The sequence below is a fragment of the Coloeus monedula genome (genome assembly GCF_965178545.1).
Source record: "Coloeus monedula genome assembly, chromosome: 1".
Taxonomy (NCBI): domain Eukaryota; kingdom Metazoa; phylum Chordata; class Aves; order Passeriformes; family Corvidae; genus Coloeus; species Coloeus monedula.
This window is the reverse complement of record NC_138781.1, coordinates 124,157,171-124,185,037: the sequence shown is the minus strand read 5'-3', so window position 1 is coordinate 124,185,037 and position 27,867 is coordinate 124,157,171. Positions and strand designations below refer to the sequence as shown.

Here is a 27,867-nt window from a genome sequence, read left to right as displayed (position 1 = left end):
CAGAGGAGTCTACCTGCTGTACCAGTGCCTGAACAAGGGCCAGATTTTCCAAAACCCTCCTCACCCACAAGCTCCTATTTGTCACTAAGGACCACATCCACAAAGAAGACACCAACCAACAGGCCCCCACATGCTCAACGTATTAAAGTCTGTTGTTTGGCTGATGGCCCTCAGAAAAACCCTCCAGGCAGTATGCAAAACCCCACCCACCTTAAAATGACTCATTTCCATCTTTAAATGACTCATTTGCCCAAGATCATTTTTGCAAACACTTATTTACTGGCAAACTCTTGTCAATAACAAAGCTGGGAGAAGAAGAAGCAGACCCAGCTGCATCCCACATAACTTTGGGTACTGAACTAAGGCATCCAGTTTAGGACTGTAGTCCCTGTGGACTCCCCACACAGTCAAAGAGAAGTTAAAAGCCCTTCCAGAGGGAGATTCAGCCATAAAAGTATTTGAATTGCGTAATGTGGGTGTCTCCCTCTCTCCCCATTAGCCTGTGCAGGACTACACAGGTGACATCTCCTAAATTATAGTCCTTGGACTACAGTTTCTTCATGTGGGGACTCAGGTAACAAGAAGTTCCCACCTTTGCTTACTCTTGTCCTCATGGCATAAAGCATAGAGGCTTCAGGAGAGCCAACACAATTGCCTAGGGCCAAGACCAGAGATTTCAGTCAGAGTCAAGAGCCAGAAAATTTAAATTTACAGAGCTTTCTTCCCTCAGACTAAGTTAGTGCCTGGGTTCACAGCACAGCTTCACAGACATTCAAGTGTGTGCTGCATCACAGCAATGGGACCTGTAGGAGGGGAGAAATTAGGGTGGCATTGCCAGTCTGTGCTCCATGGGGACATGCAGCAACCTGCCTCCTGACCCAAAGTAGTTCCAGGACTACATGGAGATGTTTGTGACACAGAAGAAAGCTCCATGGACATGTCTTCATGGATGTAGTGGTATAAGAGCAAAGGAAAGCCAGTGACATTCCTGGAAAGCAAATCAAAGCTGATATGTAGAAATAAATGGAAAGAGGGTATATTTAGATTAGATATTATGAACAAATTCTTCATTGTGGCGGTGGTGAGGCACTGAAACAGGTTGTCCTGAGAACTTGTGGGTGCCCCATCACTGGAGGTGTTCAAGACCAGGTTGAATCAATCTCTGATCTAGTGGGAGGTCTCACTGCACATGGCAGGAGGGTTGGAACTGGATGATCTTTAAGGTCCCTTCCAAACCAAACCATTCTATGATTCTCTGAATGTGTAGGTAAAAGCAGCACAGCTTTGTGGCCACCAGGTACATACGGATTGGAGGTACAGCCAGGCTTTAGCATTATAGTTATACAGTCTGCCCTTTACTAACTATTTGTTATATTCATAAGACAACACGCTGCTGAGGAAGAAAGTAAGCACAAATGTCAGGATATTGTCAAACTTAGACAATGGAGCTATGCAAATAATATTATTATGTATGCATGTCTGAACTAACATTAGTGGGAGCAGACTGGAGCATCTCTGAAGGTAATAAGACTATTTATATACCTAATATTAATATGAGATTGTATCCAGAGTGAGCAAGGTGGTTTTAAATGAAAAGAAGGACTCTGACTTTTTGTCTTAAAATGGTTTCTTTCTAACGGACACCCAAAACGGTGCCATAATCCCTAAAGTAAGTTATCTGACTGCTTATCATTTATGCCATAATGGAGAATAAATCACTGCAACATATAGAATGAAAAAAAAAGACAGAATAAAAGTATATAGAGGGGAAAACACATTGAGTTTATTCATGATACCTTTAATTTTCAACATTTCCTGTGCTTATATTATGATAGCTGGTAAATCAAAAATCTGTTTGTTGATATCATCAATAAACTGTCTTCATGGTAGAGGTTGAATTGGTTTTTTGCTAAAACAGTTAAACAAACAACCTCTATGCCTGCCAGTGGAGAAGCAGTTTGAGTTCCCATTACCCATGTCTCTATGTTCTCAGTTTAATATGCCTGCTGAAAAGTCTGGCACTCTGAAAAAGAACAGTAATTTTCATTTTGCATTTCTCCTTTTGTTTGAGTTTCCTTTCTGCTAATGATAAAACTCCTGGCAACTGTCAGATTTCCTCAATATGAATGTGCTGGGAAGAGGAATGTTTGCAATCAATGAGGAAGATAATAAGCGAAGGTTGTGGTCCCTACTCTCCTCCACCAGAATGGAGGAAATCAGGAGTCCAGAGGTCATCTGTAGCTGATTCCTCAGACTCAAATAGTATTATGATGACCAATACAAAAATTTCAAACTGACCCCACATTCATGCATGAATTAAAAAGAAATGAGAAATAGTGAGCTCAGCTTGCAAAAGAACCCCACTTAGTGGCCTCTTTATACTTTCGAGGTGGCAAGATTGTGGGTTGCGGGAGAGATAGAAGAGACCACCTGTGATAATCCTCAAATGAGTCTCTATATACATGTTTTGGATTTTTTTACAAAATTCTTGAAAACCAGGAAGCAATGATTACTTTGCTCTCAGCATAGTTTGTCTCACCTCTGGGATACAGCTTGCTTGAAGCAATCCTCACATTTGTCCTTTAGTTGTTAGGGACATATTAGCTTCTTTCTGTACTCCCCACTGCTCTCTTTATAAGTCAAAGCCACAGTTGTTATTTCTGTACCTGATTTTGTGACCCTAGAGGATTTTATACTACATAAAATCTCCATTAAAGATCACCAAGTAAAAGAAAAATAAAAGCTAAAAAAAAAAGAAATAGTGAAGAAAATCTTTTTTGTCAAAACTGTTAAAGGAGTCAACACTGTTGGCCTCCCAGTGCTAAGGCCACCTAACTGTGGCAAAGAGGCAGAAGGAGAGGGTGGACAGCAAAGACAAGGGGGAATGATCCATCAGGAGATGACAGCAGCTTTGGTGGGGTGTCTGGCCTGCAGCCGGAGTCAGCTACAGCAGCTGCAAGCAGGCAGCTTCCAACCAGCCTCTGAGGGGCAGCAGCTTTGCAAGTTAAATTTAAACACCGGTACTTTATTCCTTGGTTTCATGCACTGTTCTACATTTGAGGAGCTTCTGCCTCATCTTGTTTCAGAAGACAAATTATGGTTTCTCAGACCCCCAAAGTACCCAAGTGACTTCCCAGCTTAAAAGGGGAATGTGGGGCAATGCAACATGGGCCTGTTCCTTGCTGAACAGAGAAATCTGTGTTCCACAGTTCTCAGATAAAAACTGTCATGGAGTGCTTGCTTCAAATAGTACAGATCATCTTCCTATGTATTCCAGCACGGTCCAGCAGAGTGCTTTCCTGTGCTTCTGTGGCTGGAAACAGGTGGGGACTGCATGGATTTTGCACATTTGCGATTCTGTTTGTTGCATATCTGTAGCATTTCTGTATTTGAAGAAACACTGGAATTTGATATATGCAAACATCAGAGGACACCAATGTGATAAGGGAACAAATAAACCCAACTCCTTCCTTCGTGACTAGAACAGCCCATTTTGTGTTTTTCCTTGAGCAATATGCAGGGTTTTGATGTACGATTCTCTTCCTTTCCTACTCTCTTCCTCCATTCCACTCTTCTAACCTTTTCTTCAAGTTCCTTTCTCTCACTCCATCACCAGTGCACATGTATAATGCCATAATCACAGTGTTATGTATTATTATTGCTTACTTATGTTGTGGGCTATATATAGCAAAAAGGACAGCTAAATTTATACGGTAATAATTTATTAATTGGTTGTCACATAAAATGGGACTTCTTGTTTTTGAATAATGAGTCATTTTTATTTAGTCATTACAGAAAAGAAAGTCAAAATTAACCTGGAGCACTAGATTCAAATCTAATTAATGTCTGAAAGTGTTACAAAACATGTATTATGACTATATACCAGGTTAAAAAAAAGAGAAAACTTTCTATATTAGTGCTAGTCTGAACTTACATTACATTCTGCCACTGTCAATTTTCCAGATAATATTGTTTTATGAAGTTTTTAGTTTAGAGTCAGATCTTACTGTTTCTCAAGCCTGTGGAGAGATCATGTTTTTCAGGGGGTTCCTTGTGTATGTAATTGTCGGCGTGCATTGTAACATTTGATTTCCAAAAGAAAGTAACAGCTTACCTTTGCCCACCAGCTTGAGAGCATGAAGTAGGTGTTAACATTTTCCTCACCAAACTGTTCTGCCACATAGAGCCCTAATGATCCATACTTGTCATATATGTTTCGCTTGGACAGATCAGTCAGGGTTGCATGAGCATTGTTGATCTCTTTAAATTTTTCTGCGGCCTCTGGATTGTCTGGATTCTTGTCAGGATGATATTTCAGAGCCAATTTTCTTAAACATGAGACACAAACAAAAAAACCAGAGGGAAGATAAGTCATCTGTATGTGTGCATGTATACAGACACTTAACATTACAAAAAATATTTTCATAGAGTTATAATAATTCTGAACTGTGTGTTCAGCCTTCTTTTTTCCAGCTCTGATGTACTCAGTGGAAGAAAAGTGACACAAAGGAACCAAAGATGAATGTTTTGGTGAAAGAGGTGTGCCTATTACACTGAGAATGAACTTTGTGTATTGATACCTAGTCAGCTACTGTGTTAAAGTAGACAGTGATATATGATGAAAGCACAGATTGCAACATGATAATAAATCACAGGCATTTGTTGCATTATGATTGCCAGCTCATTTGCATCATTTAGCAGGTTTTAGCAAAGATAAAGATTTTTTAAAGGTTGTTTAGAAACATGATGATCACAGTGCTTATGCAGGCAACATTATATTCTTTATAGCAAAGGAAATTCTGTGTTCAATTGCCTATCAATAGTAGCTATATTAAAATGTTGTAAACACTGTCTGTGTTTGCAGAAGCCCAGACAGTGATGACTGAGAACACAGTTAGGAGTTGCAGTAGAAGGGAAGCATCTTTTTGAAGCACAAGGTGGGAAAGCATAATGAGTTAATCATAGTTTTTCAGTCCCTGTCTTTGGGCCTCATTCCCCACTGCTGCACTTCTGAGACAATCCTTAAAGAAGTGAAAGGGGATTGTCATAGGATCATAGAATGGTTATTTTCATAGGATCATGGAATGGTTAGGGTTGGAAGGAACCTCAAATCTAGGTCCGGCCCCCTCACCACGGGAACAGACAACTTTCACTAGACCAGTTTGCTCAAAGCCCCATTTAGCTTATCCTTGAAGACTTCCAGGGATGGGGCATCCACAACTTTCCTGAGCAAGCTGTTTCAGTGCCTCGTGACCATCACAGTAAAGAATATCTTCCTAACATCTAATCTAAACATAGTCCTTTTTAGTTTTAAGTCATTGCCCCTTGTCCTATCACTACATGTGGTAATAAAAAGTCCCTTTCCAGTGCTCTTACATGACTGCTTTAGGTACTAGAAGATGCTCTGAGGTCTCCCTGGAGCCTTCTCTTGCCAGGCCAAAGAACCCCAGCTCTCTCAGCCTGTTTTCATAGGAGAGGTGGTCCATATCTCTGATCACCCTCGTATCCCTCCTCTGGTCTTGCTCCAGCAGGTCCATGTCCTTCATATCTTGGGGTGCCCAGAGCTAATGCAGTAATCCCTGTGTGGTAGTGAGAGTGGAGTAGTGTCAATCAGTTTGGGCTGCTTATGCCGGTGGGAGCCTTTACTAGGACAGGGTTTGACACTGCCTTTCCCCCTGACTGTACTCAGGGCTATGGCATTTGAGGACAGGTACAGCTTGGAAAGTGCAGTGTGTGACTCTTGGCTCACAGCACAGGGAAGCACAGCATCAAGAAGAAAGGGTTTACGTCCAACTATGTTGAAGCACTGGTAGTGTGAGTTCACACACACTTGCAAAACAAGCATTGAAGTATATCTTTTCAAAAATCACCACTCCCTGTGAGGAACTTGCAACGTCTCCAGGACATTTATTTAATGACTAGTGCTGACCTCTAGTGGCATCAAAAGTGGTGTAGTAGTGTATGCAGCTGATTCAATCACAACCAAGCTATGTTGCATTTTGTAAATATTCTCTCCAAATATTTTGAGAGCTAGCCATAACTGCTATGACCAAAAATAGTATTTGTGGTGCGAAGGCAGTGTGCCTACACTTCCTCTAACAAATTTAACCTCAGAGTAGAGTCCTACTTGATTTCCTTATGAAGTCCCCAGTATAGGTTACTCCTCCAGCAAAAGATAACTGCTTTGTTCCTGATGACAGTTCCTGCCAGGAAGATATTCTGCCAATATCAAGACTGATATGAGTCTGGGAACAGCTTCTGCCAACGATCTCTTCAATTCTGTTGAACTCAAGTCACAGAATCGTAGGTCATAAATAACTCCTTAAATATATGTCCAATGGTATGAATAAGTGTCATATTTAATATACTGGGCATATTGCACCTTAAACGCAAAGTTTTGTTCATGTTTAACATGTGCCCTAAACACAATATAACATTAAATATGAGAACTGGAAAAACAAGATAAGTCTTGCATGACTAATAACATTATGTGCCATCCAAGTATTTAAGTAAATTCTGCTATCTATCCCTTTTCTTACCTGAAAACAAACCCCAACAATTAGGAAAAAAAAAAGAAAATAAAAGAAAGGGAGAAGTACTACTGTCAAAAACCCACGTGTGTTTGCAGGCATCGGACAATCAATCTCCAGCCTTTCTTTCTTTTCCCGGAGACCCGAAGACTTCTTCTGTCTGACCCACATCCCAAACAATCTCATAAAAAATAAGAATTTGAACAGAATGTAATTTTGAAAAGATGGAACACATTAGTTACACTCTTACTTCACCTAGTATTGTTTTAGACTACTAACAGGATTACTTTCAACAATTAACAAAAGATAATCTATGTTCTTATTTTGAATTTGGGACAACTGTTCTCTCTAAAAAGAGTACATTACCAAAACAGCTCTCTGCACACTGAGATGACATACACTAATTGGAGATGATTCAGCAATGGGAAAGAGATCTAGTTATTAGCAGTGCAGTTCATATGAGTGCGATAAAGGACACTGTTAAGTCCAACCCAAGAAAAAATTAAAGTAAGGACAAAAACTATGTGATATAACACAAAGTACCAGCTATATGGAAGCTTCCTTGTGGGTCCTGGAAAAGAGACATTTCCAGTTATGTAATAACCAGGGTTCATTATGAGCAAAAGGAAGAAGACAAAAAAGTAGAGAGTGAAATGAACAAAGGAGCTTGTTGGCTACTTCCTATGCCAAAACCATGGGTTTATGTCCATTCAAATTTTTCTCATGGTGAATGGCCTTCTCCTTCACCACTTTAGGATCACTGTCCACTGCAGCCGTCCACAGCAGCAAGCAAGTTTGGGAGAGAAAAGTGACATCAAACAGAGAAACAGCTATCCCACAAGATGGATAAGTGTGCCTTAGATGGACAAGGCATTCATGGAAATGAAGTCAGTGAAATAAGATATCTGTCAGTGGGAGGCTTAGGCTGAAAATTGAGATCAGGCCAGACTCTGATACAGGGGTGGGTCTGATGAGGGTGCATTTGGATTAAATTAGCAATATTTTGAAGGCAGGAAAATATGTTCTATAGTGTGAAATATGATAACACTATGAAGTACCAGAGGATCTCAGCAACATGTCCTCATGCTTCCTTCGATAGCTCAGCTGGTAGAGCGGAGGACTGTAGGCTCCCTTGCATGGCCATCCTTAGGTCGCTGGTTCAACTCCGGCTCGAAGGAGTGCTCTTTTGGCTCTGGCCCACATCCTGCACTGGCACTGCTGCCTTTTGGTCATACCCAGGAGGCTTCCCTTCAAAGGGCTGTCCAGCCATGAGCTCTTGCCTGACATTGGGAAGTTGACCAGACAAGGTATTTTTGGGTGAACCCTTGGGCAGGGCATGGTGGTTCTGAGCTCTGGAGTTGTCAGGGGTCACCTCCAACAGGAAGGTGAGCGAGTGTGAGAGCGAAGATCTTTGTGGGGGCTCAGGCTTTGGGTGCAGGGCATCCTGGGGCAGGGCTGGGAGCCTGGGAGGGGAGAGGACCTCAGGCAGTGGCTGCAGGGTGGGGAATTAGCTCAAGGGTAGAGCGCTCGCTTAGCATGTGAGAGGCAGCGGGATCGATGCCCGCATTCTCCAATGCTTTTCATTCCCCTTGCTTGGACACAGGGCCCTTTGTCAGGGATCCATCTATTCTCTGCAGGCTGTGGGAAGATTTATGGTGTGCCCTGGATTTGCAGAGAATGACATCCAGGGTTGTATCAAGAGTACCATGGGCATTTTGACAGAAGAATTGATCTTCTCCCTCTTTGACAGTTCTCAAGTACCAAGCCAAGTACAGAAAACGACATCAGTGGAATAGAGCAACTTCAGTGGAATCTCAAGGAATTCTCTTTAAGGATGGGCTGAGGAGAGTGGTGCTTTCAGTTTGCAGAAAGAGAGGTTCAGACGACTTACACATGACATTCCAGCACTCTGTTACAGAACAGAGGAATGGCTGTAATTTTGTTTTGTCTTATGCTTGAGCAGAGAGCAAAAGACAGCACAGTGAAAGGGAATCAAGGGAAAATGCAGCAGGATATGGATAAACTCTGTGTGGACATGAAGAGAATCCATCTGTAAAAGATGACATCCAAGGAGCTTATGGAGCCTTTCTGTGGTTTGCATGACTGATGGGTTGAACAAGGTGCTGTGGTGTTGGAGCTGAGGCTGTTTGAAGCAGGATGTGGCAATAGAGGCATGATGGTGCCCAGTGGCTTGGGAAAAGTGCTGTCTGAGTGTGTGCTGGGCGAGGTCCTGGGCATGTCCTCATGCTTCCTTCGATAGCTCAGCTGGTAGAGCGGAGGACTGTAGGCTCCCTTGCATGGCCATCCTTAGGTCGCTGGTTCAACTCCGGCTCGAAGGAGTGCTCTTTTGGCTCTGGCCCACACCCTGTGGCATCATTGCCTTTTTTTGGTCCTGCCCAGGCGATTCCCCACAATGAGTTGCGCAATCATGAGCTCTTGCCTAAGTTATGGGAGATAACCAGCCAAGGCATTTTTTGGTGAACCCTTGGGCATGGGAAGGTGATTCTGACCACTTGGCTTGTCTGCAGTCACCTCCAGCAGGAATGTGAGTGGATGAGTTGGTGGTGTGAGAGTGAGGCTGTTGGGCAGCCCAGGCTTTGGGTGCAGGGCATCCTGGGGCAGGGCTGGGAGCCTGGGAGGGGAGAGGACCTCAGGCAGTGGCTGCAGGGTGGGGAATTAGCTCAAGTGGTAGAGCGCTCGCTTAGCATGTGAGAGGCAGCGGGATCGATGCCCGCATTCTCCAACGCTTTTCATTGCCCATTGCTTGGACACGGGGCCCTTTGGTGGGGGTCCCTCTGCCCCTCAGCGTTATTAGGAGCTATTTGTAGCTGGCTGCACAGATAACTACAGCAACTGGGGCTGTACCACGAGCAGCAAGGGCTGTAGACTGGGGTATTTGAATCTTCCTACTTACTTGGAATTAGACCAATATCCTTGCCCAGCTTTACGCCTCCTGAAGTGAATTTCTCTATTATTGAGAAGAGCAAAATATCAAACTAATTTTTAAGTACAGTAAAAGAATGACTCTGGAACACCCAAGCAGTGAGAGTCACCCTGCTAAGATCACAGAACGGATCCTCCTGGGAGATATGTCTAGACATGTGAAGACAGACAGGTGTTTAGAGACAGCCAACATGGCTTCACCCAGCGCAAATCATGACTGACCAATCTAGTGGTCTTCTACAATAGACTGATTGCATCAGTGGACAAGGAATGAGCTATGGATGTCATCTACCTAGACTTTGCTAAAGCCTTTGACATCATCCAAGACAACATCCTTGTCACTAAGTTGGAGACACAGGGTTTTCATGGATGGACTGTTCAATGAATAAGGAATGGATTCGATGGCCACATCCAAAGAACTGTAGTCACCAGCTCAATATCCAAGTGGAACACAGTACAAAGTGGTGTCCCTCAAGGATCAGTAATGGGACTAATATTATTTAATATCTTCATCAATTATGTCATAGTGAGTAGGATTGAGTGCACCCTCAGCAAGTTTACAGATGACACAGGGTGCGGTGCAATTATATGCCTGAGGGAAGATATTCCATCCAGAGGGACCTCAAAAAAGCTCAAGGGGTGGGTCCATGTGAACTTCACTAAGCTAAACAAGCCCAAGTGCAAGGTCCTACACCTGAGTCAGGGCAATCACTGGTATCAGTACATGCTGAGGGATGAATGGATTGAGAGCAAATGTGTGAAGAAGACTTCAAGGTGCTGGTGGGTGAAAAACTTGACATAAGCTGGCAGTGTACCTTTGTAGCCCAGAAAGTCAACCATATGCTGGGCTACATCAGAAGTAGTGTGGCCAGCAGGTGGAGGGAGGTTATTCTGCCCCTCTATCACACTCTTGTGAGACCACACCTGGAGTGCTGTGTCCAGCCATGGGTTCCCCAGCATAAGAAAGACATGGTTAGAACTGGTCCAGAATAGGGACACAGAACTGACTGGGGGATGAAACACCTTTCCTGTTAAGACAGACTGAGAGAGTAGGACTGTTCAGCCTGGAGAAGAGAAGGCTCCAGGGAGACCTAATAGCAACCTTGCAATTCATAAAGAAGGCTTGTAAGAAGGACAAAAACACTTTAGCAGGCCTTATAGTGAGAGAACAAGCAGAAATGTTTTTTTTAAAAAAGGTAGATTTAGATTACGTAAAAAGAAATTCTTTATGATGATGGTGGTGAGGCACTGGAATAGGTGGCCCAGAGAACTTGAAGATACTCCAACACTGCAAAAGTTCATGTCTGGTTGAATGGGCCTTTAAGCTATCTGATCAAGTGAAAGAGGCTCTTGCCCACAGCAGAAAAGATGGACAACATGATGTTAAAAGTCCTTTTCAACCCAAAACATTCTATTGTAATATATGAAAGACAGATGGTCACAAACTGCAGTCTTTGGGTGAGATAAGCAGAAGCTTTCAAATGCTTGTCATGACATCATTGATTCAACTGTTAGGCCTTTTAGTGTTGTGATGGGAAGAGGAACGAGACACAGTGGGCCACAACTGAAGCAGGACAGATTCCAATTTTTCCCTCCTCGGGTCAGACAGGCAGGAGAAGAAGGGTGTCCTGGAGTGCTGTGCAGTCTCCATGCTGGGAGGTTGATGTAATATAAATGGCTGAACCTTTGAGTCAGCTGCAGTGATCCTTGAGCTCAGGCTGCTGATGCCTTTTCCTGGTCTTAAAATCAAGAGTCATACATGGTTAGAAGGGGAAAAGGGATTTTACCTTGGTATTTATTTTAAGGATCCTTAGGTGCACACGTCCAGGTCATATGCATCAAGATGCACCCCGCTGAGTATGCCCCAAAAGATCGAGTATAACATTATAGGTTTTACTAATTAGCATATCTATCAAAGATTCCCCAATGAGAGGCTCAAGTGAGCCCCCCTCCCCAAGGAACCTTCCTCTGGATGGTTCTATCTTAGTTAACAGAATGTGTTCTAGAGAGGACCTTGGGGTCTGGGGCACACTGATCCCTAGCTACGAAGTTTCTAAAATGTTTAGTCTCTTAGCTTGACAAACAAGTCCAAGAATGTAGGCAAAAAGCACTAAAAATACAGAAGCTGTAAAAAGGTATAACACCGGTATAAAAGAAAAGGCAAAAAATCTTCATGGCATCACTCCTGTAGGACATTTGAAAAGAGATGTCCTGAGGCCTCATCCAAGCTGATTGCTTTGACTGCTCTGTCACAGAGGAAGAGCTTGTTTGGGTCCCTCCATAGCTCTGCTGGTGGAGTCAAGGGCTGTAGGCTCCCTTCTGTGGCTACTCATCACATCTGTCTCAGTGCTGCCTGCCCTAATACATCTGAAAGGCCCTGAACTGACCTCGATCTTCACCCATGGGCCAAGGAGCTCTATTTACATTAATCTCTCTTTCCATGCTACACCACAAGAGTCTTGGTCACTAGCTAAGTTAGACCCATAGGTTTGGATATGTCCAGCCACAAAGACTCTTGATGCTTGTGCTGATGTGCAGATGGATGTTCTGGCTTGACCTCAACCCTCTCTTGTCAGTCTGGACCTGCCTGGCAATCACTGGACATGATCATCATTCTGACCTCTGCAGTGACTTCCTTGCTTGCAGTGCCTCATGGTGCCTTCTGCTCTTATCTGGAATGAGCCACGATGGTTGGGTCTGCCCTGGTTTGGTGTTGTGGACTTGAGATTTTCTGGGCAATGTGGGTCTAAGGCAAGTGTTACTTTTTTCCTCCTGGGCAGTATCATGCAGGTATATGTGAGGTGGTATGAAAGCTCAATGGTTGTCTGAGTGTGTGCTGGGTGAGGTCCTGGGCATGTCCCCACACTTCCTTCGATAGCTCAGCTGGTAGAGCGGAGGACTGTAGGCTCCCTTGCATGGCCATCCTGAGGTCACTGGTTCAACTCTGGCTCGAAGGAGTGCTCTTTTGGCTCTGGCCCACATCCTGCACTGGCACTGCTGCTTTTTGGTCCTGCCTGGGGGGACTCCCCATAATGAACTGCCCAGCCATGAGTTCTTGTCTGACCTTGGGAAGATGATGAGCCAAGGCATTTTTGGGTGAACCCTTGGTGACAGATGGTGATTCCAAGCCCTGGAGTTGTCCGTAGCCACCTTCAACAGGAAAGTGATTGGGTGGGTGGTATCGTGAAACTGAAGCTGATTAGGGGGGCTCAGGCTTTGGGTGCAGGGCATCCTGGGGCAGGGCTGGGAGCCTGGGAGGGGAGAGGACCTCAGGCAGTGGCTGCAGGGTGGGGAATTAGCTCAAGTGGTAGAGCGCTCGCTTAGCATGTGAGAGGCAGCGGGATCGATGCCCGCATTCTCCAATGCTTTTCATTCCTCTCACCTGGACTTGCGCTGCAAAGAGGAGAACAGCATCTAGGACTATGTCCATGGTAACCTGCACTGTGAATTTGAAGGAGTGGATTCTCTCACTTTGTTCTGAGCATGATGGAAAGGATCCAGAATATCGTGCCCATCCTTGGGCCTCCATGTATAAGACAGACGTTGACCAAGTGCAAAGAACTCAGAATGAGGCCTCCAGGATACTGGAAGCAGGTGCACTTGCCCTTTGAGGAGAAGCCATTGAGTGTGGCCTTGTGCAGATCCTGAAGAAGAAAGGGCTGTGTGAGAGATAAGCAAGCACTTATCATTTATCAGAATGCCTATCAGGAGGTTATTGATTCAACAGTTAGCCTTTTACTGTGGTGATTGATGGAGGAAAGAAAAGCAACAGGCCCCAACTGAAGCAGCAGAGGTTCCATTTCTTTCTCTTCTATGAGGGAATGAAAACCTAAAAAGAGTTAATGTCTCAAACCCTTGGTAGCAGAGGAAAGGACTGTTTCCATGCCAATGATATAGGGTGCAGTTAGAAAAGAGCATCTTTCAATGCAAGATAACACTTTCCTCGGACCAGCTTCCTTATCTAGGGTAACTATCTCCAAAACCAGGTATGAGGCAGCATTCCACTTGTCTGGTGCACAGGGGTGAAGGGGATTGAAACCACAAGGCCCCCTAACCCCCCTCTGAAAAGTTTGAGAATAACAAAATGTGCATGCATGAGGACTAGTTTATAAATAGCGCAACTGAGATGGATGAACCAGAGGCAGCACTGGAACCTTGGCTGGTGATCTGGATCTTTTCCTCTATGTCTACCTTGTTCTCTTTCTTCTCTTCTTCCTCTTCTTAAAAGTTTAAATTGCTGCTCCCATGGGCCGTTCAGAAAAGTTTAAATCATTGCTGCCATAGGCCATTCAACTTATAATAAGGTTTAAAGTTTAAATTGCTGCTGCCATAAATGAAATTTTCTAATTGATCGTTTGGCATCATTTTGCCTTAATTTAGCCCAAAGGTATGCTGAATGTTAGCTGTTTCCAGTACTGCCCTCTGGGGACCTGACGTTTTATGGCGATCCCAGAACAAATGGTCCAGGACCACTCTCTAGGGACCTGACACCTCCTCAGGTCAGCCAGGTGGGAGAAGAATGTTGCTCTGGAGTGCTGTGCAGTCTCCATGCTAGGAGGCTGGCATGATCTGAATGGCTGAAGTCTTGCACGAGATGATGAGATCCCTCATTTAGGGCTGCTTGGAGGAGAAGGTAGACAGAGACATGCCCTGAGGACTTATTCAAGATGACTGCTTTGAGAACACGATCATGGAGGCAGAGCAGAAAGAGGACCCTGACAGTCTATCAGTATCTGCTGGTGTAGTGGAGGATTGCTGGTTCTCTCACATGGTGACCATTACATCTTGTCTGGGCATCAAGTGCCTGAATAGGCCTGAATGGCCCTCACTGGCCTCATGTGGGTTTTCCACCTCCAACCATCAACACAGAAGTTCTCTTTATGTTCAATTCTGGGCCGTCAGTCTCTTTCTGTGTTAAAAAGCAGGAGTCCTGGTGTCTAGCTCAGTACAGGCCACAGCCATAGCACTATCACAGCACAGTGACCTTGGATCCAAACCTGCTGTTCAGATGAATGTCCTTTATTGACCTAAGCCCTGGCTTATCAGTCTGGGCCTGCCTGTCAGTCACTGGACATTATCATCACTCTGACCTCTGCAGTGACTTCCTTGCTTGCAGTTGTCCTTGCCTTGCCATGGTGATAGTGCCTTCTGTTCTGGATGATTGCTTTGAATGAGCCACCATGGTTGTATCTGTCCTGGCCAGGGGTTGTAGGCTTGAGAAGCAATGTGAAATAAGGTGAGTCTTTCTTATTTCCTGCAGAGCAGAGCTATGTAAATACAAGGGAGTGGTTGGATGAGTGTGTGATGAATGTCTGAGATGTCAGAATCATGGGGTTCCTTTGATAGCTCAGCTGGTAGAGCAGAGGACTGTAGGCTCCCTTGCATGGCCATCCTTAGGTCGCTGGTTCAACTCTGGCTTGAAGGAGTGCTCTTTTGGCTCTGGCCCACATCCTGCACTGGCACTGCTGCTTTTTGGTCCTGCCCAGGAGGCTCCCCATAATGATCTGCCAGTCATCAGCTCTTGTCTGAGATTGGGAAGATAAGTGTCCAAGGCATTTTTTGGTGAACCCTTGGGCATGGGAAGGTGATTCTGACCACTTGGCTTGTCTGCAGTCACCTCTAGCAGGAACATGAGTAGGTGAGTTGGTGGTATTACAGTGAGGTCATCGGGAGGCTCAGACTTTGCTGCAGGGCATCCTGGGGCAGGGCTGGGTGCCTGGGAGAGGAGAGGACCTCAGGCAGTGGCTGCAGGGTGGGGAATTAGCTCAAGTGGTAGAGCGCTCGCTTAGCATGTGAGAGGCAGCGGGATCGATGCCCGCATTCTCCAATGCTTTTCATTCCCCTTGCCTGGACACAGGGCCCTTTGTCAGGGTCTGTGGGTGCTCACAGTATACCCAGAATGCAAAGAGTAGGATGACACCCAGGTCTGTATGGCAATTTAACAGGGGTTTCTCCCTCTTTGCTTGATAGACATCAAATGTCATATAGAGTACTGTGTCCGGTTTTGAGATCTTCTATGCAGAAATGCAAAGAAATCGAGTAACCTCTGTAAGGCAACCAAGAATCTCAAGGAATGGAAAGATTTCTTTGTGTGGGTGGGCTGAGGAAAGTGGATATATTCAGCCTATAGAAAGAGAGGTTGACAGGGCTTACACATGACCTTTTGACTTAGAGTCAAAGTAGAGTTCAGAGTAGAACAGCTACATATATGTCATATGCTTGAGAAGAGAGCTGAAGACAGCACAGTGAAAGGGAATCAAGGGAAAATGCAGCAGGATATGGATAAACTCTGTGTGGACATGAAGAGAGTCCATCTGTAAAAGATGACATCCAAGGAGCTTATGGAGCCTTTCTGTGGTTTGCATGACTGATGGGTTGAACAAGGTGCTGTGGTGTTGGAGCTGAGGCTGTTTGAAGCAGGATGTGGCAATAGAGGCATGATGGTGCCCTGTGGCTTGGGAAAAGTGCTGTCTGAGTGTGTGCTGGGCGAGGTCCTGGGCATGTCCCCATGCTTCCTTCGATAGCTCAGCTGGTAGAGCGGAGGACTGTAGGCTCCCTTGCATGGCCATCCTTAGGTCGCTGGTTCAACTCCGGCTCGAAGGAGTGCTCTTTTGGCTCTGGCCCACACCCTGTGGCATCATTGCCTTTTTTTTGGTCCTGCCCAGGCGATTCCCCACAATGAGTTGCGCAGTCATGAGCTCTTGCCTAAGTTATGGGAGATAACCAGCCAAGGCATTTTTTGGTGAACCCTTGGGCATGGGAAGGTGATTCTGACCACTTGGCTTGTCTGCAGTCACCTCCAGCAGGAATGTGAGTGGATGAGTTGGTGGTGTGAGAGTGAGGCTGTTGGGCAGCCCAGGCTTTGGGTGCAGGGCATCCTGGGGCAGGGCTGGGAGCCTGGGAGGGGAGAGGACCTCAGGCAGTGGCTGCAGGGTGGGGAATTAGCTCAAGTGGTAGAGCGCTCGCTTAGCATGTGAGAGGCAGCGGGATCGATGCCCGCATTCTCCAACGCTTTTCATTGCCCATTGCTTGGACACGGGGCCCTTTGGTGGGGGTCCCTCTGCCCCTCAGCGTTATTAGGAGCTATTTGTAGCTGGCTGCACAGATAACTACAGCAACTGGGGCTGTACCACGAGCAGCAAGGGCTGTAGACTGGGGTATTTGAATCTTCCTACTTACTTGGAATTAGACCAATATCCTTGCCCAGCTTTACGCCTCCTGAAGTGAATTTCTCTATTATTGAGAAGAGCAAAATATCAAACTAATTTTTAAGTACAGTAAAAGAATGACTCTGGAACGCCCAAGCAGTGAGAGTCACCCTGCTAAGATCACAGAACGGATCCTCCTGGGAGATATGTCTAGACATGTGAAGACAGACAGGTGTTTAGAGACAGCCAACATGGCTTCACCCAGCGCAAATCATGACTGACCAATCTAGTGGTCTTCTACAATAGACTGATTGCATCAGTGGACAAGGAATGAGCTATGGATGTCATCTACCTAGACTTTGCTAAAGCTTTTGACATCATCCAAGACAACATCCTTGTCACTAAGTTGGAGACACAGGGTTTTCATGGATGGACGGTTCAATGAATAAGGAATGGATTGGATGGCCACATCCAAAGAACTGTAGTCACCAGCTCAATATCCAAGTGGAACACAGTACAAAGTGGTGTCCCTCAAGGATCAGTAATGGGACTAATATTATTTAATATCTTCATCAATTATGTCATAGTGAGTAGGATTGAGTGCACCCTCAGCAAGTTTACAGATGACACAGGGTGCGGTGCAATTATATGCCTGAGGGAAGATATTCCATCCAGAGGGACCTCAAAAAAGCTCAAGGGGTGGGTCCATGTGAACTTCACTAAGCTAAACAAGCCCAAGTGCAAGGTCCTACACCTGAGTCAGGGCAATCACTGGTATCAGTACATGCTGAGGGATGAATGGATTGAGAGCAAATGTGTGAAGAAGACTTCAAGGTGCTGGTGGGTGAAAAACTTGACATAAGCTGGCAGTGTACCTTTGTAGCCCAGAAAGTCAACCATATGCTGGGCTACATCAGAAGTAGTGTGGCCAGCAGGTGGAGGGAGGTTATTCTGCCCCTCTATCACACTCTTGTGAGACCACACCTGGAGTGCTGTGTCCAGCCATGGGTTCCCCAGCATAAGAAAGACATGGTTAGAACTGGTCCAGAATAGGGACACAGAACTGACTGGGGGATGAAACACCTTTCCTGTTAAGACAGACTGAGAGAGTAGGACTGTTCAGCCTGGAGAAGAGAAGGCTCCAGGGAGACCTAATAGCAACCTTGCAATTCATAAAGAAGGCTTGTAAGAAGGACAAAAACACTTTAGCAGGCCTTATAGTGAGAGAACAAGCAGAAATGTTTTTTTTAAAAAAGGTAGATTTAGATTACGTAAAAAGAAATTCTTTATGATGATGGTGGTGAGGCACTGGAATAGGTGGCCCAGAGAACTTGAAGATACTCCAACACTGCAAAAGTTCATGTCTGGTTGAATGGGCCTTTAAGCTATCTGATCAAGTGAAAGAGGCTCTTGCCCACAGCAGAAAAGATGGACAACATGATGTTAAAAGTCCTTTTCAACCCAAAACATTCTATTGTAATATATGAAAGACAGATGGTCACAAACTGCAGTCTTTGGGTGAGATAAGCAGAAGCTTTCAAATGCTTGTCATGACATCATTGATTCAACTGTTAGGCCTTTTAGTGTTGTGATGGGAAGAGGAACGAGACACAGTGGGCCACAACTGAAGCAGGACAGATTCCAATTTTTCCCTCCTCGGGTCAGACAGGCAGGAGAAGAAGGGTGTCCTGGAGTGCTGTGCAGTCTCCATGCTGGGAGGTTGATGTAATATAAATGGCTGAACCTTTGAGTCAGCTGCAGTGATCCTTGAGCTCAGGCTGCTGATGCCTTTTCCTGGTCTTAAAATCAAGAGTCATACATGGTTAGAAGGGGAAAAGGGATTTTACCTTGGTATTTATTTTAAGGATCCTTAGGTGCACACGTCCAGGTCATATGCATCAAGATGCACCCCGCTGAGTATGCCCCAAAAGATCGAGTATAACATTATAGGTTTTACTAATTAGCATATCTATCAAAGATTCCCCAATGAGAGGCTCAAGTGAGCCCCCCTCCCCAAGGAACCTTCCTCTGGATGGTTCTATCTTAGTTAACAGAATGTGTTCTAGAGAGGACCTTGGGGTCTGGGGCACACTGATCCCTAGCTACGAAGTTTCTAAAATGTTTAGTCTCTTAGCTTGACAAACAAGTCCAAGAATGTAGGCAAAAAGCACTAAAAATACAGAAGCTGTAAAAAGGTATAACACCGGTATAAAAGAAAAGGCAAAAAATCTTCATGGCATCACTCCTGTAGGACATTTGAAAAGAGATGTCCTGAGGCCTCATCCAAGCTGATTGCTTTGACTGCTCTGTCACAGAGGAAGAGCTTGTTTGGGTCCCTCCATAGCTCTGCTGGTGGAGTCAAGGGCTGTAGGCTCCCTTCTGTGGCTACTCATCACATCTGTCTCAGTGCTGCCTGCCCTAATACATCTGAAAGGCCCTGAACTGACCTCGATCTTCACCCATGGGCCAAGGAGCTCTATTTACATTAATCTCTCTTTCCATGCTACACCACAAGAGTCTTGGTCACTAGCTAAGTTAGACCCATAGGTTTGGATATGTCCAGCCACAAAGACTCTTGATGCTTGTGCTGATGTGCAGATGGATGTTCTGGCTTGACCTCAACCCTCTCTTGTCAGTCTGGACCTGCCTGGCAATCACTGGACATGATCATCATTCTGACCTCTGCAGTGACTTCCTTGCTTGCAGTGCCTCATGGTGCCTTCTGCTCTTATCTGGAATGAGCCACGATGGTTGGGTCTGCCCTGGTTTGGTGTTGTGGACTTGAGATTTTCTGGGCAATGTGGGTCTAAGGCAAGTGTTACTTTTTTCCTCCTGGGCAGTATCATGCAGGTATATGTGAGGTGGTATGAAAGCTCAATGGTTGTCTGAGTGTGTGCTGGGTGAGGTCCTGGGCATGTCCCCACACTTCCTTCGATAGCTCAGCTGGTAGAGCGGAGGACTGTAGGCTCCCTTGCATGGCCATCCTGAGGTCACTGGTTCAACTCTGGCTCGAAGGAGTGCTCTTTTGGCTCTGGCCCACATCCTGCACTGGCACTGCTGCTTTTTGGTCCTGCCTGGGGGGACTCCCCATAATGAACTGCCCAGCCATGAGTTCTTGTCTGACCTTGGGAAGATGATGAGCCAAGGCATTTTTGGGTGAACCCTTGGTGACAGATGGTGATTCCAAGCCCTGGAGTTGTCCGTAGCCACCTTCAACAGGAAAGTGATTGGGTGGGTGGTATCGTGAAACTGAAGCTGATTAGGGGGGCTCAGGCTTTGGGTGCAGGGCATCCTGGGGCAGGGCTGGGAGCCTGGGAGGGGAGAGGACCTCAGGCAGTGGCTGCAGGGTGGGGAATTAGCTCAAGTGGTAGAGCGCTCGCTTAGCATGTGAGAGGCAGCGGGATCGATGCCCGCATTCTCCAATGCTTTTCATTCCTCTCACCTGGACTTGCGCTGCAAAGAGGAGAACAGCATCTAGGACTATGTCCATGGTAACCTGCACTGTGAATTTGAAGGAGTGGATTCTCTCACTTTGTTCTGAGCATGATGGAAAGGATCCAGAATATCGTGCCCATCCTTGGGCCTCCATGTATAAGACAGACGTTGACCAAGTGCAAAGAACTCAGAATGAGGCCTCCAGGATACTGGAAGCAGGTGCACTTGCCCTTTGAGGAGAAGCCATTGAGTGTGGCCTTGTGCAGATCCTGAAGAAGAAAGGGCTGTGTGAGAGATAAGCAAGCACTTATCATTTATCAGAATGCCTATCAGGAGGTTATTGATTCAACAGTTAGCCTTTTACTGTGGTGATTGATGGAGGAAAGAAAAGCAACAGGCCCCAACTGAAGCAGCAGAGGTTCCATTTCTTTCTCTTCTATGAGGGAATGAAAACCTAAAAAGAGTTAATGTCTCAAACCCTTGGTAGCAGAGGAAAGGACTGTTTCCATGCCAATGATATAGGGTGCAGTTAGAAAAGAGCATCTTTCAATGCAAGATAACACTTTCCTCGGACCAGCTTCCTTATCTAGGGTAACTATCTCCAAAACCAGGTATGAGGCAGCATTCCACTTGTCTGGTGCACAGGGGTGAAGGGGATTGAAACCACAAGGCCCCCTAACCCCCCTCTGAAAAGTTTGAGAATAACAAAATGTGCATGCATGAGGACTAGTTTATAAATAGCGCAACTGAGATGGATGAACCAGAGGCAGCACTGGAACCTTGGCTGGTGATCTGGATCTTTTCCTCTATGTCTACCTTGTTCTCTTTCTTCTCTTCTTCCTCTTCTTAAAAGTTTAAATTGCTGCTCCCATGGGCCGTTCAGAAAAGTTTAAATCATTGCTGCCATAGGCCATTCAACTTATAATAAGGTTTAAAGTTTAAATTGCTGCTGCCATAAATGAAATTTTCTAATTGATCGTTTGGCATCATTTTGCCTTAATTTAGCCCAAAGGTATGCTGAATGTTAGCTGTTTCCAGTACTGCCCTCTGGGGACCTGACGTTTTATGGCGATCCCAGAACAAATGGTCCAGGACCACTCTCTAGGGACCTGACACCTCCTCAGGTCAGCCAGGTGGGAGAAGAATGTTGCTCTGGAGTGCTGTGCAGTCTCCATGCTAGGAGGCTGGCATGATCTGAATGGCTGAAGTCTTGCACGAGATGATGAGATCCCTCATTTAGGGCTGCTTGGAGGAGAAGGTAGACAGAGACATGCCCTGAGGACTTATTCAAGATGACTGCTTTGAGAACACGATCATGGAGGCAGAGCAGAAAGAGGACCCTGACAGTCTATCAGTATCTGCTGGTGTAGTGGAGGATTGCTGGTTCTCTCACATGGTGACCATTACATCTTGTCTGGGCATCAAGTGCCTGAATAGGCCTGAATGGCCCTCACTGGCCTCATGTGGGTTTTCCACCTCCAACCATCAACACAGAAGTTCTCTTTATGTTCAATTCTGGGCCGTCAGTCTCTTTCTGTGTTAAAAAGCAGGAGTCCTGGTGTCTAGCTCAGTACAGGCCACAGCCATAGCACTATCACAGCACAGTGACCTTGGATCCAAACCTGCTGTTCAGATGAATGTCCTTTATTGACCTAAGCCCTGGCTTATCAGTCTGGGCCTGCCTGTCAGTCACTGGACATTATCATCACTCTGACCTCTGCAGTGACTTCCTTGCTTGCAGTTGTCCTTGCCTTGCCATGGTGATAGTGCCTTCTGTTCTGGATGATTGCTTTGAATGAGCCACCATGGTTGTATCTGTCCTGGCCAGGGGTTGTAGGCTTGAGAAGCAATGTGAAATAAGGTGAGTCTTTCTTATTTCCTGCAGAGCAGAGCTATGTAAATACAAGGGAGTGGCTGGATGACTGTGTGATGAATGTCTGAGATGTCAGAATCATGGGGTTCCTTTGATAGCTCAGCTGGTAGAGCAGAGGACTGTAGGCTCCCTTGCATGGCCATCCTTAGGTCGCTGGTTCAACTCTGGCTTGAAGGAGTGCTCTTTTGGCTCTGGCCCACATCCTGCACTGGCACTGCTGCTTTTTGGTCCTGCCCAGGAGGCTCCCCATAATGATCTGCCAGTCATCAGCTCTTGTCTGAGATTGGGAAGATAAGTGTCCAAGGCATTTTTTGGTGAACCCTTGGGCATGGGAAGGTGATTCTGACCACTTGGCTTGTCTGCAGTCACCTCTAGCAGGAACATGAGTAGGTGAGTTGGTGGTATTACAGTGAGGTCATCGGGAGGCTCAGACTTTGCTGCAGGGCATCCTGGGGCAGGGCTGGGTGCCTGGGAGAGGAGAGGACCTCAGGCAGTGGCTGCAGGGTGGGGAATTAGCTCAAGTGGTAGAGCGCTCGCTTAGCATGTGAGAGGCAGCGGGATCGATGCCCGCATTCTCCAATGCTTTTCATTCCCCTTGCCTGGACACAGGGCCCTTTGTCAGGGTCTGTGGGTGCTCACAGTATACCCAGAATGCAAAGAGTAGGATGACACCCAGGTCTGTATGGCAATTTAACAGGGGTTTCTCCCTCTTTGCTTGATAGACATCAAATGTCATATAGAGTACTGTGTCCGGTTTTGAGATCTTCTATGCAGAAATGCAAAGAAATCGAGTAACCTCTGTAAGGCAACCAAGAATCTCAAGGAATGGAAAGATTTCTTTGTGTGGGTGGGCTGAGGAAAGTGGATATATTCAGCCTATAGAAAGAGAGGTTGACAGGGCTTACACATGACCTTTTGACTTAGAGTCAAAGTAGAGTTCAGAGTAGAACAGCTACATATATGTCATATGCTTGAGAAGAGAGCTGAAGACAGCACAGTGAAAGGGAATCAAGGGAAAATGCAGCAGGATATGGATAAACTCTGTGTGGACATGAAGAGAGTCCATCTGTAAAAGATGACATCCAAGGAGCTTATGGAGCCTTTCTGTGGTTTGCATGACTGATGGGTTGAACAAGGTGCTGTGGTGTTGGAGCTGAGGCTGTTTGAAGCAGGATGTGGCAATAGAGGCATGATGGTGCCCTGTGGCTTGGGAAAAGTGCTGTCTGAGTGTGTGCTGGGCGAGGTCCTGGGCATGTCCCCATGCTTCCTTCGATAGCTCAGCTGGTAGAGCGGAGGACTGTAGGCTCCCTTGCATGGCCATCCTTAGGTCGCTGGTTCAACTCCGGCTCGAAGGAGTGCTCTTTTGGCTCTGGCCCACACCCTGTGGCATCATTGCCTTTTTTTTGGTCCTGCCCAGGCGATTCCCCACAATGAGTTGCGCAATCATGAGCTCTTGCCTAAGTTATGGGAGATAACCAGCCAAGGCATTTTTTGGTGAACCCTTGGGCATGGGAAGGTGATTCTGACCACTTGGCTTGTCTGCAGTCACCTCCAGCAGGAATGTGAGTGGATGAGTTGGTGGTGTGAGAGTGAGGCTGTTGGGCAGCCCAGGCTTTGGGTGCAGGGCATCCTGGGGCAGGGCTGGGAGCCTGGGAGGGGAGAGGACCTCAGGCAGTGGCTGCAGGGTGGGGAATTAGCTCAAGTGGTAGAGCGCTCGCTTAGCATGTGAGAGGCAGCGGGATCGATGCCCGCATTCTCCAACGCTTTTCATTGCCCATTGCTTGGACACGGGGCCCTTTGGTGGGGGTCCCCCATCCTCTGAAGGGTATGCAAACCTGGGAAGCACAGTAGAGGATAGCATGCAGGACTTCTCCAAGAGTAGCAAGGCCTCTCAACTAAGGGAAGGCATTCTCTGACTTTCCTCTTCAGCGAATAGATGCCATTTAGAATAGTGTACCTGTTATACATAGGTTTATATAGGTTTTGGCTACAATAGAGTTAATTTTCTTTCTAATATCTGTGTTTTGGATTTAAGGTGTGAATAATGTTGGTTACACACTGCTGTTATAATTGCTGGTAAGAAGAGTTTAGGTAAAGCCAAGGACTTTTCAGTTTCTTGCACCATCCCATTAGGAAGGAGACTGAGAGCACAAGAAACTGGGAGGAGACACAGCTGGGACAGGTGATCCCAGCTGGCCAAAGGAATATTCCATACCATGTGACATAGGGCCCAGTATATACTAGGGAGAAAGATGGCTGGGGGCCACTGCTTATAAACTGGCTGTCTTGGCATTGTTCTGCAGGTGTTGAGCAGTTGTGTTGTGGGTCACTTTGTATAATCTAATTCTGTTATTATTACTGATATTTCTCCCTTTTCTGTCCTTTTGAACTGATTTTTTTTCAATCCACAAATTTGCTTTTCTCTCCCAGTTCTCTCCAAAAACCCTCTTGGAGCTGGGTTGTGTGAGCAGTTGTGTAGTGTTTAAATGCCTGCTGGGTTAAACCACAACAGCCCTTTTAGGTGCCCAGCATGGGGCTTGAAAGGTTGAGACAATGACAAATCTGACTAGAGTATGTTGAAACAAAATTCTTATAAGCATTCATTATATTAGTTTAATGGTTTCTGATCCTGATGTTGATTTACTTACTCTCAGAGTTGTTTGCTGTTCTCAGAGTTGTGTTATGTAACATCTTAACTTGCTCTTTATGTTTCTTGTTGTGCTGTTTATCACCTCTGAGGGTTGGGCTAAGGTTATCATGTTATCTAAGGTTATCATGTTGTCGTACTTTGTAACACTGGCATATGATGATATGATATGATATGATGGTCACAAGGTCTATTTGTAATCAAGTATTGGTATCTTCTCCATACTTCTAGAGCCATCTACTGGAAACTATTCCTAATTACATCCTTTATCTTTCCTAGAGCCAGTCTATGGGGCATACACTTCCCACATCTTCCCCTTCTTCTCTGGGGTATTTACAATAGCTCTTGACAATCCTGAATATAGTCAGGATCTTCAAACCAGCATGTTCCTATTGCTGTGTCTCTTGATTGTATTTCAGGCCTTGTTTAGACTTAACTGTCTAAGGATACCAGTCAGGTATCTGCCCTGAGCCTGAGCAGTTATAGTGGCAGGATGTGTGGGATAATACAGGCAAATGTGTAGGACAGTGGGCACCTCGAATATTTTGGGATTTCACCCTGGAACTAGTTCAGAATCCTGAAAAACTAGTAAAATATTTGGAAGAAGTATGCTGTCACCCTGGCAGTTCCAGAGAGAAACAAATCACGGCAACGTGCTGGGGCCTGGCCCATGCCTACCAAGTTCTGTTCAACACTATTCAGTACCCTCAAGGGGACAAGAAGGTTTTTGGATCTGATGACAAAATGTCAGGCACTTTGGCTACCCAAGTCCCAGCAATAGATACTGCATCTGAACCAAAGAACACACCTGTACTGATACCATCTTCACAAGAAGAAATGCTGGAAGCAGAAGTCAGCTCCTTTAGTAAGGGATGAAGGAGGCTCTTCTAAGGGTCAGCAGCAGGAAGAAGTGGACAAGGCAGTCTACTCCAAAGCAGGGCCATTATGAGAACAAGAGGAGGAAGAGAGGTGGCTGCAGACTGGGGTGGAAGAAGAGGAAGAACTTATAAATGAGGCAGTATCCACCTGAACCCCATATCACACCAACCAAGCCCCCCGATTCCCACGCATAAGCTGATTTGTCAGCTGGAAAGCCCTGGAGTGATCAGCAGGACTCCCTCACCCTGTAACAGTTTCATATGGCCACTGTGAAAATCTGATTGAGACTGGAGACCAGCAGTAGATTATAGTGCCTTGAATGAAGCTGTGCTGCTGCTGAGTGCTGCCATGCCAGCCTTTCTGGAACTTCAATTTGAACTAGAGGCAGTTTGTATCAAAAAGCAGCCAAGTGGCTTGCCACAATCAATATCACTAGCATGTTTTTCTCAATCCCTTTGGCAGCAGAGAATGCAGGCCACAATTTGCTCTCACTTGGAGGGATGTCCAGTACACCTGGAATCGACTGCCCTAGAGATGGAAACACAGCTCCAGCATTTTCCATGGACTTAACCAGACTGCACTAGAATGGGAACACCTGCAATACATTGATGACATCATCATATGGGGAAATACAGCAGACAAAGTTTTTGAGAATGGGAAGAAAATTGTCCAAATCTTCTGAAAGTCAGTTTTGCCATAAATCAAAGTAAGGTCAAGTCACCTGCACAGGAGATCCTGTTTTTAGGAATAAAATGGCAAAATGGATGTTGTTGTATCCCAATGAATGTGATCAACAAAATAATAGCTAGGTCTACACCAATTAGCAAAAGGAAAACAGAAGCTTTATTAGGCAATGTAGGTTTTTGGAGACTATTTATTCCAAATGATAGCCCATTCTATCAACTAACCTGGAAGAAGAATTGTTTCATTTGGGCCCCAAACAATGACAAATCTTTGAACAAACTGAAAAGCAAATAGTACATACAGTAGCCCTCAGGCCACTCTGGGCAGGACAAGATGTCAAAAATGTGCTGCATCTGGGGAGAATGGTCCTACTTGAAGCCACTGGCAAAAAGCATCAGGGAAGACTCAAGGTTGACTCTTAGGGTTTTGGCGTCAGGGACACTGAAGATTCAAGGCCCGCTATATTCCAACTGAAAAAGAAATATTGACATCATATGAAGGAGTTTGAGCTGCTTCAGGCATGATTAGTATTGAAGCACAGCTCCTCTTGGCACCCTGACTGCCAGTGCTCGGCAGGGTATTCAAAGGGAGAGCCTGTTCTACACATCATGAAACTGATGCTGTGTGGAATAAATGGGGCTCACTGGTCACACAATGCACTCGAATAGGAAATCCCAGTGGCCCAGGAATTTTGGAAGTTATCATTGACTGGCTGGAAGGCAAAGATTTTGGAATATTGCCAGAAAAGGAGGTGATGTAAGCTGAAGAATCCCCACTGTAAGTAAAATACCAGAAAATAAAAAACAATATGCCCTGGTGAGTCCTATGATATTTTGGGAAAACATCAAAGGTGTAAAGCTGCTGTGTGGAGTCCCACACATATCGCAGAAACTGCTGAATGACAATAGTCAGTTTTCAGAGGTGAAAGCTATCCATCTGGCTTTAGACAGTGCTCAGAGGGAAAATGCCCAGTACATTATCTCTATACAGGCTCATAGACAGTGGCAAATGCTCTGTGGGGGTGGCCATGGCAATGGAAGTAGGTCAACTGGCAGCACAGAGGTAAACCCTCCTGGACTGCTGGATTATGGCAAGATATTTCTGCTTGGGTAGAGAACTGTGTTGTAAAAGTACATCATGTAGTTACGTACCCAAGTGTTAAGTCACTGAGTAACATCAAAAATCCCAGCTGATGGGTCAGGATGCTAAGATTGAAGTGGATCAGGTGGATCTGGACTGTTAACATAAGAGTGAATTACTTATAACTTAATGGGCCCATGATATCTCAGGCCATTAAGGAAGAAATACAGCATATACATCACCTCCTTATTGAGGGGTGGACTTAATCATGAACACTATACATGATTATCCATGAATGTGAAACATGGCCTGAAATAAAGCAGGACAGACAGTTAAAGCCTCTCTCTAATGGAGGACAATGGCTGAAATATAAACATGGGGAGGTTTGGCAGATTGATGATATCACATTCCCACAAATCAGCCAATGCAAGCGCCAGGTGCTTACAATCACAGAACTGTAGAATCATTTAGGTTGAAAAAGACCTTGAAGATCATCAGATCCAAGCATTAACCCAGCACTGCCAATTCCACCACCAAACCATGTCCCTAAGGGCACACCTACCTATCTTTTAAATATCTCCAGAGATGGTGACTCAACCACTTTCCTGAGCAGCCTGTTCCAGTGCTTGCCTACTCTTCTTTTAAAGA

At 45.5% G+C, this 27,867-nt stretch overlaps 1 protein-coding gene across 1 annotated transcript in view; it reads right to left on the bottom strand.

Annotated features, from left to right (window-relative positions):
• The window catches only part of DNAJC5B (DnaJ heat shock protein family (Hsp40) member C5 beta), a gene marked incomplete at both ends in the record, with an annotated part of 46,429 nt that overhangs the window by 6,120 nt on the left and 12,442 nt on the right, over nt 1-27,867 (bottom strand). The window contains one exon of the mRNA XM_082282022.1: nt 4,115-4,328. Coding sequence (XP_082138148.1) covers nt 4,115-4,328 — 214 coding nt within the window. The remainder of the gene's footprint in view (nt 1-4,114; nt 4,329-27,867) is intronic.